Source organism: Polypterus senegalus, chromosome 4, assembly GCF_016835505.1.
Source record: "Polypterus senegalus isolate Bchr_013 chromosome 4, ASM1683550v1, whole genome shotgun sequence".
Taxonomy (NCBI): Eukaryota; Metazoa; Chordata; class Cladistia; order Polypteriformes; family Polypteridae; genus Polypterus; species Polypterus senegalus.
In genome coordinates, this window is record NC_053157.1 from 155,184,737 (window position 1) to 155,198,628 (window position 13,892).

Genomic DNA, 13,892 nt, shown 5'->3' on the forward strand with positions numbered 1-13,892 from the left:
CAGCGGCAGCCTGTCTATGAACTTAATTTAAAGTGTAGGTTTACATCGTGCTTTGTTTCCGAAGTAGCAGAACTCATGAATATGGTTGTATATGTCACTCGCTCGCTTCTTATTGTTTCGCTGCCTTCTCAATTATATAATGCATGTTTTCTTCAGCGCTTTTTTGAGGTCTTCCTGGTTTTCTATGTACTGCGTGATTACGTGGGAGGCGTGATGATGTCACACGAAACTCCGCCCCACGGCGTTGAAGCTCATCTCCATTACAGTAAATGGAGAAAAACTGCTTCCAGTTATGACCATTACGTAGAATTTCGATATAAAACCTGCCCAACTTTTGTAAGGAAGCTGTAAGGAATGAACCTGCCAAATTTCAGCCTTCCACCCACACGGGAAGTTGGAGAATTAGTGATGAGTCAGTGAGTGAGTGAGTGAGTGAGTGAGTGAGTGAGTGAGTGAGGGCTTTGCCTTTTATTAGTATAGATTCTTTACCATGTTGATTACCAAATATAATTGAAAGCAATTAAGTATTTGTTATACTCAGACCACTAGTTAGGAGCTTGAAAGAAGGGGGGAAAAAAAAGTATTACCATTAAAACTTAACTTTAAAATTTTCCTTTTGTGTCATTAATTAACTGATACAACATATGTTGGAGACAATATCTCAGGTGAGTGAAAATTTCCAAAACAGCAAGATATCTTTGGTAACTTCTGCTTATTAATATGTAGTTCATAAAATTCTAGCTCATTAACTCATTCAGAACAGAACTGGTAATCATGCTTTGCAAAGCTACTTCAACTTCTTCTTCTTTCGGCTGCTCCCGTTAGGGGTTGCCACAGTGGATCATCGGTCCGGATATGGTTTTGTCAAAATTTTACACCGGATGCCCTTCCTGACGTAACCCTCCCCATTTATCCGGGCTTGGGACTGGCACGAAGAAAACACTCTGGTTTGTGCATCCTCTGCGGCTGGGTTGCAAGGCTACTTCAACTGCAGGATTAAATTATACTTAACTAGCCAACCCGCGGCGTACCATACGCCGCATAATCAGGCCGTTTTTTAATAATTTTTAAGCACAGGGAGAAAATTAACATTTGAAAAATCGGTAATGTAATAAATCAGCAAGAAAAGCAACATTGTAACAATACACGGAACGAACCAACACACAATCGTCCGTGCGGCGCTCAGGTGCGGAGGGTGGAATGGAAGGAGAGGAAGACGTCCACTCGCTCCCTCCGTCATGCTAGTCTGCTGATTTCTCGTCCAGTATGCACTGCCTGCTCATGTGCCCACCTCCAACTCGTCACACGAGTCATTGTCTTTGTACAGTCCAGATGCAGCTGTGACTCACGTAAACGTTTCATTGCTCTGTGCAGTTTTGGCTGCCTTTCTATATATAATCCACCAAGACACCCGACCACGGTGGTAGAGAGGTGTGTACAAGGAGCAGGAGCATCTAAGACGACGCATGTTTATCGCGGATGCGAATTGCTGTATGTAGTGTGTAAAACAGTTTGCTATGGTGCACGTGGTCGTGCGTCGTAACCGAAAACTAGTTTTTTAAAGACTGCTCACTTCATTGTGTTTTAACCTCAGTTGTAAAGTAATGTTTTAAGGATCCCATGGGATACCCCTCACAAACAGTTTTACATGCTGCATATGGCAATTCACCTCTGCGAGAAACATGCCTCTATTAACAGTCAACGTGGGTCGGAGCTGCATGTGACCTCTACGACAGTCGAATATAAATGATGCCGGTTTTTCTGTGTGGTCGCATCCAAGTTGGTGGACGTGGCTCTGAGTTGTCGTTGTATCTAATGGTCTTGGAGTTGGTGGGCGTGGCTCCTTCCTGCGTGCGCCATAGGTGTCTTACTTGTCGGCGGCTTAGTGAATCCACGCCCCTTCCAGTGTGCTTTCCATGGTTGTCTTGCCTTAGTGAAATATATATAGAGATTCCAGGTAAACAATGGAAAATCTGTTTCAGCCCTGTGGTTTGACAGTGTTCCTTGAACAAAATAATTGATAATTCAGAAATATTAGTGGAGGGAAATATTGTGCTGAGAAATTGAAGAACCAGAAGACACACAGACTAATGTCCTTGTGTTGAACATTATGCAAAACTGATTCGGATATTTCTAAAATCTCTAGATGAAAAGATGATTTATCTAGGAATAGAAGCAGCCTTTTTAATCCATCCTCACAGTTCTGGCCTAGCAACTGTAAATTTAACTAATGTAGTTGAAATGCCACACAAAAAATACACATATGCCACTTCTTTGCAGTCATTTAAAAATACACAAAAGAGGGGCTATTGGCTCATAATCTCTCACCAACATTCTTCCCTTACTAAGCCATCACACATTGCTATGCTGCAACATTGTGATGTTCTGTTGACATTTCCTCCAACAGAGTTTTGAAGCGACAATGAGTATTATTGTACAGTGACATCTGCTTATGGGGCAGTCCTCTTGGAAGGTACAAGTACAGTGTAACAGTACTTATAAGTATGCCAAGAAACAGTGCCTGTACTCAAAGTTAAAACTGAAAGAGAAGTGCTCCGTAAACTAACACTGGGAGACCACACAGCAGACAGTATCTGGGTATTGCAATTAAATTAGTAGGCCTTACAAATCAAACGTGTCATCAATCAAGTCATTCTAACAGAATCAAAACCATGGTCAGAATAAGACTCAAGCTTTGTGCGTAATGATGCGTGAAGATGAGCTGTAGCAGAAGCAATTTATTTCCTGCCTTTTATGCACAGCTATGACGAAATATGAATGACCATTCATAATAATACATTTTATGTATAGACACCTTTCAAGGCACACAAGAACACCTTATAAAACACATTAATAACAGTTGCAATATAAAATTAGCAGAATATTACAGTACAATAAAACCAGAATACAATAAAATTGAATTGATATTTACCAGCTAAAATTATCAGACAGAATAACCCAGGTTAAAAAGAAGTGTTTTAAGATGAGATTTAAAGGTAGGAAGAGAGTCAATATTACAAAAACCTTGGAAAAGAGCTCCAGAGGCACAGGACTGTTCAGCTGAAATCTCTAAACCCCACTTGGTACTCAAGCGAGCAGGAGGCATAACAAAATATAGAGGAAGAAGAACCAAGGATACGAGAAGGAATGGAGAATGTGAAGAAGATCAGAAAGATAAGTAGGTGCCAGATTAATGGAGGGTCTTGTAAGTAATAAGCAGAATCTTAAAATCAAATGTGTTATTTAATAGGGAGCCAGTGAAGCTGCTGAAGGATAGCAGTAATGTGTTCTATGGAAGGGGTTCAAGTAATAATATGAACCGCAGCATTCCGAACCAACTGAAGTTTGTAAAGGAGTTTGTGACGAAGACCAGAAAGGACAGAATAACAATAATCAATATGAGATGTAACAAAGGCATGAACAAGAATAGCAGTGCTTGTAGCTGAAAGAGATGGGCGTAAACGGCTGATAATACGTAGATGGAAATATGCAGACCGAGTGACATTATTAATATGCACCTCAAATTTTAAGGTACTATTGAGAATAACACCTAAACTCTTAGCCTGGGAGGATGAAGAAATGACAGAATTATTAATAGTCAAAGATTACCACATTTGTCCAAAACAGATTTAGTACCTACCAGAAGAAATTCTGTTTAATCACTATTTAATTTAAGAAAATTAGCAGACAGCCATGATTTAACCTCCTGCAGACAGTCAGAGAGGGAAGAAGTTGGAAGAGTGACATAGGGGTTAGTAGACTGACAGAGCAGAGTGTCATCGGCATAACAATGAAAATGGTTATCCGATTAAGCTGAGAAAAAATCATTGTGATGCTGCTAGGTCTCAGTTAATCAAACAAACAAAAAAAAAAAATCTAATTTATGGTCAGTTAACAGATCGTAAAGTATAGGCCCCTTACCGGTGTGAGAACGGACACTGAATAGCCCAATGGCCAGTTTGATTTTACCAGGTGTTGCTATAGCCGACCCCGCTAGATTAGCTAGAACACATAAGTCAACAGTCTGTCCAGATCTTCATGAGGTTCAAGGAAACAAAACTAAATAAAACTAAGTCACCACCAGAGCAGAGGCAACCAGTAGTGCCAGTGCTCGCTCACCCAGAAGTATGGACAACCATACATCATTAGAATGGGCTGAAACTAAGCCATCTAATGGTAATGAGCCTTTCACTGTATGTAGCTTGGCATAGATGAGATTTTTGATAAAAGCAAATTCACTCAGTTGTGACATGCTACTTGCCTCAGAATATATGTGTGCAAATCACATATTTTAATACTAAATGAGGACAGACAACATGGAAGCATATGATTTATTTAAAAGGTGACGCACCTGGGTATGTAAAAATACCATTACTGCTTTTGACATACTTGTAGGTTTGTTGCAATATATACAAACAATTATGAAATAAGGCTGTGCCCTGCACCTTGTGCATAAGTGGCTATGGGTCATTGTCCACTTGTATTCTCAGTCCTATCAGTTTTGCAGCATTTGTCTGAATCTGAGCAGAAAGGACAGCCCTATACACTTCAAAATGTATTCTGCTGCTTCTGTCAGAATTATATCATCATTAATCATTAGTGTCCCAGTTCCTCTGGCAGCCTTACATGCCCATGCCACAGCAATGTCTCTGCAATGTTACACAGATGATGGCATGCTTCGGATTATGAGACATTCTTTCCCTTTTCCATACTCTTCACATCATTCTAATATATGTTGATCTCAGTTTTTATCTGTCCAAAGAATACTGTTCAAAAACTAGGCAGACATTTTTAGATGATTTCTGGCAAAGTCTAGGACTTGAGAGATTATTGAGAGATTACAACACCACCTTACAAAAGCAACTTCCACACTTGAAATCAACTTCAGACCTTTTACCTACTAAACTGTTAATGAAATAATGAGAGAACTGCCTACACCTTGCCATGGAACAACTTTTCAGTCAATTGTCCAATTACTTTTGGTCACTTGATAAGGAGTGCACTACATAAGAAGTGCTGTAATTCCTAAACCATTTACCCAGTTTGGATGTAAATTCTCTCCCATTAAAACAGTCTGCAGATTCATCCTGCATTCATTATATAGCTTCACCTGCAATTTTATTGGTAAATAAGCTAAAAGAACAATAACTTTATTAATGTCAAAATACTTATGGACCCAACTGTACTTTTATAGGTGGTGGTAACAGAATGACTGCACACTGCAAATATATGTGTATATGTGTGTTAATGAAGCAACTATGCTGGATGGAGTGTTTTAAAGTGTTGCTTTATATTAGTCACCTTACAGATGGTTACATACAGGCTTAGCCAATGTGCATCTACTTATATAGTTGACTGTTTTGGCAGTAGGCCAATGGTTTGAGTTGCATGGACCTCCTATTGTCTTAAACATTGCTAAATATAAGTGCATTCAATCAAGATCTCTTACAATTATTCATTTTGTTCGACATAACTTATGGACTAACCTGATTCATCAATATCAGCATCTTCATCCCATTCTTGATAGGCTTTACACTCATCTTTTCGATTCATGACCCACACATCATCTGGTTCCAGATCCAACTCTCCAGGAGGCCCACTGTAAAAATCACCTGATGGACCATAGAAGGAAGTGGTAAATTTCTAATGAATCATTCAATAGCTAAATGTAATTAATTTAGATTATGAAACCTTATAAGATTAAACACAGCAAAAACTAGACAGGCCAGTTTATAACTTCACATATAGTAACAGGAATGCACAGTAGTAACAAAACACATATACATGGTAACTTTGAAATTTCTAGCTCAAAATAAAACTAATATATTAAAAGTGGGTTGTCTTCACAGCAGAAGTACAGTATACAAAATACAACTAATGAGGTGGGGTTAAATGTAGTTGCACACAGTAATGATATTACAGCCTTACTAGAAACACAGCTAAATACAAGGGATGGAGACCAGTGCAAAAAATAAATAAAAAGGTTGGAAAGTAGCTATCTATGTGATGGAGAAATGGAATGGACATGCTCCAAAAGGGTGATGAGCCACAAACATAATACAAATATTTAGATTAGAAAACACAGAGCCCAGATTTTAGGAGTTATAATCCCCCCCATAAATCAGAAAATAGTTTTAACATTCACCATGTTACCATTATTAAAAAAATTCTGTAAAATATATGTATGGTTATGTGTTTAGGGGATTAACTTAAAAGTTGGAAGCAGTTTTACTTTTTTAGTCACTTCAAAGAGTGTTATGGCATATTTATTAAAACACTTTAATAATACAGATCCATATCTCAAAACAAATTTTTTTAATAGAAAGTAAACACTGACAATACGTTTGTTCTATGGGTTAAATGATATGCAGTGGCCAAACATGAATCACCATGCTCAGCTATGGTTTGATTTGATTGTTCTGTCTCATGGTGCTCCTACTGTGACAATTCATTTCTGTCTTCCAGTACTCACACTGGCTCTAAGAGAACAGCTAGCTCCCTGTCACTTCCACATGTCACAATAAAACCGGTACAATTCTGTAATCTGTATTAACAATCTGCACCAGTGCAAGTAGTCTGCACAGTATGTCTTTCTCTGTCTCAAGTGTTGTCTAGCTCTGTTCAGAAGAGAGAGGGTATGGACACAGGGGTGTGGAAATCAAATTTGTTTCTACTTGTCCACAGACAAGTAAACTTAGAAAATCCACTTGTCCGCCTGTTAAATTCACTTGCCCATAAACAAATAACAAAAGTGAAAAATTGTATTTTTTTCTGATCTCTTTTATTGATACCAAAACTGCCTTCCATTTTAAAACTGAAAAAAGTTCTTTCAGGAAGTAGTATTTTGCCACCTTGCTCTAGAACATTATATAAAAGATTCCCTTATTTTAACTGGCTAATAAACAATGCCATCATTATAGCTACACTAGTTCTTTTTTCATATATTACAGTTACATAACAGAACACTGTCCTGATTCATTTTCTGCCATGTTCCTCAGCTTTGTCTTGCAACATCCTCTGCCCCAAGAATCGTTACTATCTCAGACAGCATGGGCTGAATGATTTTCATTTCTGGTTGAGCTGAACTGCATGGTTCCTGGACTGATGGTCCTGCAGAAGTGGATGCCGACGACTTTTCAGGTTTTTTATGAGTGATGTGCCTGTTGCCAGATGACAGCCAGAATTCCACAGCTGGTCGTGGGTCAAACTCTTCTAAAGAAGCAGTAGTGAACAGCCTAGCATTACGCTCAACCTCCGAGCGTTCAGCTTTAGAAAATGCTTTTTCAATTGAACCAACTTTTTTCCTACATTTAGACTCATGTCTCTATCTGATGTACTAAACCCCCAGTTCCTATCCTTTTTCTTTCTGCACATAACCAATCACCACACGATAAAAGTATTTGTGAAATTAAAACTAGTTATATGCTTAGACCTCTGAATGGATAGCATAATTAAACATGTAGAACAATTTTTTTTTTTTAAAGTTCTGAAAACTCTGAGGTCTAGGTTTATAACTAGTTTTAATTTCACAAAGACGTTTATCGTGTGGTGATTGGTTATATGGAGAAAGACAAAGGATAGGAACTGGGGTTTATATAAGATAGACACAGCAAACATGCAATAAAGAAAGCCTTCTCAGAATAACATCCATTAAATTCTGCGGTTGTGTCTCCGACCTCCAGATCACAAACCCAACATTTACACAATATTTAATTTAAACCTGTGCGATACCCATTCAAACATCCGGTTTTGAAGCCTCGTCACACCTGCCATAAACTTCTCTACACTGAGCGTAGACCTGAGGACCCATTAATGCAAGGGAGCAGCACTACAGCCACACCACCGTGCCCCCCGCCACCCATGTCTAATACATGCTTTAATGCATTTCATCGTGAAAAAGATATCAAGTATTTATCTTAGTATTCTGAATGTTCATTGAGCAGGAATATCATGAAGTCAATGTGCGGCAATTGCTGCCGGCACTTCCTCAGTGCAAAAGGAAGTCAGTTTAAGAAGCGCGCAGAGATTAACAACTGGGTCGGGGAACACTTTAATATAAAGCATTTAATGTGCTACATTAATTTATGACGGGGTTTGAGAAAATCTAGTAAATGAAACATTCATTTTAAGATGAAATTTAGTTTGCGACATTCTACTGATAAAATAAACTACGAGAATAAAGTGGAAATGTCGACTTTAATCTCGACATTTACATTTTTTTTGTCTTCACTGTGTCCGTATTTTTTTCACCGTGGCCTTAATACGCTCCCGTAGGTTTTTCAGGGCCTGTTGTGCCAGTTTTAATCAAGCAATGATCCATTTCTCATCCCCGATGCTACTTGTTTCAGTTTCAGCAACACGCATATAAGCGAGAACAACGTGCTTTCCGCAGTGCATTATGGGTTATGCAGGTAATTCCTAATGACATATACATTTCCAAAGAAGTAAATATTACCGATGTTGTCAGGAAAAAATAAATTGCGTCTAAGTTAAGATTTTTATTGATATTTCATAACATTTGGAAACCGTTAGAATGTTTTCTTTATTTTTAATAAACAGACAGCGCAAAACCAACTTGTTTTATATGAAAAATTCTCTAATCAAAAATCTATAGACAGCTCATCAAAATTGATGTCACGCAATAAATTTCTTAACTCCTCAATATATCACAACCTACGCGGAATCGCAAATTTCAGGAAAGATTAACTGCCTAACAAGCTTTATGTGGAGAAAACAATTGCATTGTAGGTGAAATGACCGCATTTTATGTAGAAAAAATGAATTTTATCAATAATATATAAAAGTTATCGATTATAATGAAAAATCATCAAATTGCATCGTAATGTCGGCATGAATAAAATGACCGCATCTCCAAGCGTGTAAATAGTAGGGTAAAATACTTATGCAAGACCACAAGAGTGATTCCTCTTTGAAAAATCAGCCGTCATTTTGTAAACAATATTGAATACCAATTTGAGACATGAACAACATGCCTAAGTAGACTGTTTCCACACGGAGTACGCACCTAAATGTTTAAAATTTGAAAGTTCTGGTAAAAATGTGCCCTGCACAGCAGATATAATTCTTTTTTCTCCAGAAAATTGCACTTTTCCGCGGACAACTGAAACCAGAAAAACATGCTTGTCCGACGGTCAATTTACCCGTGTCGGACGAGTCGGGCGTTGGATTTCCGCACCCCTGGGACACATGTATAACACCATACAGGACTTGACCCCGCTCTCAATTTATTATACTCTAAACTGCATGTGTGGAATTCTAATTCCCACAACAGTAACATTTCTGCCAAGCAGTATCTAGACATGAGCATCATTCCAGCTCGCATTGTGGTGTGATGTTGTACTTAAAATCTATATTGTACATGTTGTACAGAAAAGTCTATTTATTGGTATTTTACAAACTGGTTCCATTAAACACAGATTTTATATTCCAGTGCTTCTTGGTTTTTTTTTTAACATGTAATTCCATTCTTAAAATTACTTAATCAAATTCATGGCATCCTGTCTCAATAAGATGTATATTTCAGTATGCTTTGTATACATTTTAGTATTTAAACATTTCAGACTTGTAATTAAATGCATGAGCTGCCTTAATATTAAGTTCTTCTTTATTTCTTCTTTTTCTAATTAAACATGTCAGCTGCTATACTTAACACAAGCTCACTCATAGTCCAAACAAACATATGCAGTGTTTATTTTGATTAAAAGAACAAAGTAAAAAGGTCTGAATTAAGTAGCTTTTCTTGACATTTGTCTCATTGCACAGGACAACTCCTCAGACTATATTTTATTAATTTATTACTACATTTTCTTTACCGTAAAAGATAATATTCCAATCTTATCTCTTTCTCTGATAAAGTCTAACTTATTTCTCTCTGTTTACAGCAAATTTGCAACAAAAAATATGTGCCTAGCTCAACTACAGTAATACCTGATGCAAAGGGGCAATAACAAGTAAATTACCACTATACTTAGAAAATCAGATACTGTACTGAAAAATTGCAATCATAATCAGCAATTGTTCTGACTGATCCAGTAATACCCAGTAACAAAAATTCAGAATTTCCCCATGGGGTTAATAAATTTTATCTAATCTATTAATCCCTGATTAAGTCTTCTGTAGTAATAATTGGCCAGAGGCCAATAGATCAAGGCATCACTAGATTATATGATACAGTTAAAAGATGCCTGCATTTCACAGGCCATCACTGTTCGAGTTATACATTTTATACCAACTTTAATAAACTTTCATTCATGTAAATGATCACAGCATAAATATCATGCCAAAAATTTTATAAAGTCAACATTGTGCAGGGATTATCAACAAGATTTGCTTAACAAAAATTGTAATGCAACCTGTTTTAACCTTCTATGCTGAATTCATTCTGTACTTGCTGTATGTTCAACTGCTGCAAAAATCTGCAAGGCCAATTTTCCATATCCTTGCCATGTTGAAAGTAGTCTGAGCTTAATTAATATTGTTAATGATGAAATTATTAACATTGTTGATTAAGAGAACTAATCAGTGTCAGAAATAGCCTAATAAGTTTCAGTTTACTCATAAAGCGTTTAAAAAGCTGAACAGTCTAAGCATTCTTGTCTGATTCATTTAAGCTAGAACAAAATCAGTTACCACAAAAAAAAAAAAATGAAATGCTACTAACGATCTTAATGTACAATATAACATTTACCTCTAGCCCAACGGACAGGATGCAGATGTCTCCACAGTGAGCCCGTTTTAGCAATTACTGACCAATCAGTGCAAACCTGACTACATTGACATAAATCATCAGGATTCAGATAACTGAAAATCTTCAAAAGCGTTTCTGGTGGTAAGCTTGAAATTCCAGCAGGCCTTTTCCTCTTTTCAAAACCTTAGAGAGTAAACAAATTAAATACATGACTTAGTCCAGTGTAAAAAAAGTCTTGAAACAATCATAGAAAAAATGCACTTTCTTAATTGAAATACATTACAATATAAATAAAATTATATAATAAAATGACTAACTCAGCGTTAAACTAGTTTTAGAGGATAATCTCTAATCATTACTTGTGTGTGTGTTCATGTAGTCTGGTCCAAGTATGATGCTGCCACATAAAATGCTAAGAAGATAAAGAACCACAAAAGTCTCCTGTTAAAAGTGACCCATTCACGGACTATAAAATGTCCTTTGTGGGATGTGGGAGCAAAGGGCTAAATGGTATTTTGGCCTTGAAAACCCAAAATATGTGTTTTCTCCAACATCCTGCCATTTGGATCCCCAGCCATCTGAGCATGATTTGTTATTAAGATGGACATTATGATTCTCCAATGTTAACGTTTTTCTTTTAGCTTTCTTTTGAAACTCTGCTTAATACTGTAAAGTTCTTTAAGCTACATTTATGTATGAAAATTTACTATATAAATAAATGAATGAATATTTTTGCTACACACAACAGTAAGTAGTTTTTTTTTGGTTGAAAAGTAAAAAGACTATGTTCATTTTTATATTTTCTAGTCCATGTATTCAGTTGGGGATATCAACTGACTCACTGTAACCAAACAATGATTAGATAAGGAATATATGGATTAGAAGCTGCAAATGCCAGTGGTGCCTAGAACCTCATGATTCTATGCAAGTATAATTCAGGCTGCCAAAAGGCAAATATAAAGTGACTTAATTTGTCTTAATTTCTGACTTGCATGATTTTTTTCTTACCTATGTAGCCACTTGCTACTTTTAAAAGAAAATCACTTTTGCTCATTATATAAAATGTTATGTAGAAATTAATTATTTGAATACTAATCCAATACAACACATGTTTTCCAATGTTACAACTCTGAGGGATACTGTCATTGGATCAGCAACTAGGAAGCACCAAAAGAGCCAGTCATGGTTTTCATACCAATTACACCTTGAGTTAGAGCGGTTAAGCCATTCCCAGGTACACTTTCAAAAGTTCTGATATCTTTCATGGCTCTTTAATTAGCATTACATGAGGAAAATATACATCAACAATATACAGTGGGTATAGAAAAGAATCACCCCCTTTGAAATATTCCCATTTTTTTTGGCTTCACACAAATCAATATTTTTTCCAGCTTTACATACTCAATGCAATCTATAACATCCAAGTGAAAGATATCACAGCTACAGTTCAGAAGATTTTTAAAAAATAAAAAAACAAGAAATACTGAGATTGATAAAGGATCACCCCCCTCCTAAACTCAATCAGGTGTAAGTGCCCACCATTTCCATTGCAGACCATGCTTACTGGCTTCCACCTGTGATCAATTGTAATCAGTGAGATTATCCATCCATCCATCCATCCTCTTCCGCTTATCCGAGGTCGGGTCGCGGGGCAGCAGCTTAAGCAGAGAGGCCCAGACTTCCCTCTCCCGGCCACTTCTTCCAGCTCTTCGGGAGAATCCCAAAGGCGTTCCCAGGCCAGCCGGAGACATAGTCCCTCCAGCGTGTCCTGGGTCTTCCCGGGGCCTCCTCCCGGTTGGGCGTGCCGGAACACCTCACCAGGGAGGCGTCCAGGAGGCATCCTGATCAGATGCCGAGCCACCTCATCTGACTCCTCTCGATCGGAGGAGCAGCGGCTCTACTCTGAGCCCCTCCCGGATGACTGAGCTTCTCACCCTATCTTTAAGGGAAAGCCCAGACACCCTGCGGAGGAAACTCATTTCAGCCGCTTGTATTCGCGATCTCGTTCTTTGGTCACTACCCATAGCTCATGACCATAGGTGAGGGTAGGGCGTAGATCGACTGGTAAATTGAGAGCTTTGCCTTACGGCTCAGCTCCTTTTCACCACGACAGACCGATGCAGAGCCGCATCACTGCGGATGCCGCACCGATCCGCCTGTCGATCTCACGCTCCATTCTTCCCTCACTCGTGAACAAGACCCGAGATACTTGAACTCCTCCACTTGGGGCAGGATCTCTCCCCAACCCTGAGAGGGCACTCCACCCTTTTCGGCTGAGGACCATGCTCGGATTTGGAGGTGCTGATTCTCATCCCAGCCGCTTCACACTCAGCTGCGAACCGATCCAGAGAGCTGAAGATCACGGCCTGATGAAGCAAACAGGACAACATCATCTGCAAAAGCAGTGACCCAATCCTGAGTCCACCAAACGGACCCCTTCAACACCCTGGCTGCGCCTAGAAATTCTGTCCATAAAAGTTATGAACAGAATGGTGACAAAGGGCAGCCCTGGCGGAGTCCAACTCTCACTGGAAGCGGGCTCGACTTACTGCGGCAATGCGGACCAAGCTCTGACACGGTTGTACAGAGACCGAACAGCTCTTATCAGGGGTCCGGTACCCCATACTCCCGGAGCACCCCCACAGGATTCCCGAGGGACACGGTCGAATGCCTTTTCCAAGTCCACAAAACACATGTAGACCGGTCGGGCAAACTCCCATGCACCCTCAGGACTCTGCTAAGGGTGAAGAGCTGGTCCACTGTTCGCGACCAGGGCGAAAACCACACTGTTCCTCCTGAATCCGAGGTTCACTATCCGGCGGACCCTCCTCTCCAGAACCCCGAATAGACTTTTCCAGGGAGGCTGAGGAGTGTGATCCCTCTATAGTTGGAACACACCCTCCGGTCCCCTTTTAAAGAGGGGACCACCACCCCGTCTGCCAATCCAGAGGCACTGTCCCGATGTCCATGCGATGTTGCAGAGGCGTGTCAACCAAGACAGTCCTACAACATCCAGAGCCTTAAGGAACTCGGTATCTCATCCACCCGGGGCCCTGCCACCAAGGAGTTTTTGACCACCTCGGTGACTTCAGTCCCAGAGATGGGAGAGCCCACCTCAGAGTCCCCAGGCTCTGCTTCCTCGTGGAAGGCATGTTAGTGGGATTGAGGAGGTCTTGAAGTACTC

The 13,892-nt window shown here is 39.1% G+C and overlaps 1 protein-coding gene across 1 annotated transcript in view; it reads right to left on the minus strand.

Moving 5' to 3' along the window:
- The window catches only part of fbxl5 (F-box and leucine-rich repeat protein 5), a 43,439-nt gene that overhangs the window by 14,312 nt on the left and 15,235 nt on the right, over positions 1 to 13,892 (minus strand). The window contains exons 5-6 of the mRNA XM_039751513.1: positions 10,709 to 10,891; positions 5,487 to 5,612 (exon numbers count right to left, since the gene is read on the minus strand). Coding sequence (XP_039607447.1) covers positions 5,487 to 5,612; positions 10,709 to 10,891 — 309 coding nt within the window. The remainder of the gene's footprint in view (positions 1 to 5,486; positions 5,613 to 10,708; positions 10,892 to 13,892) is intronic.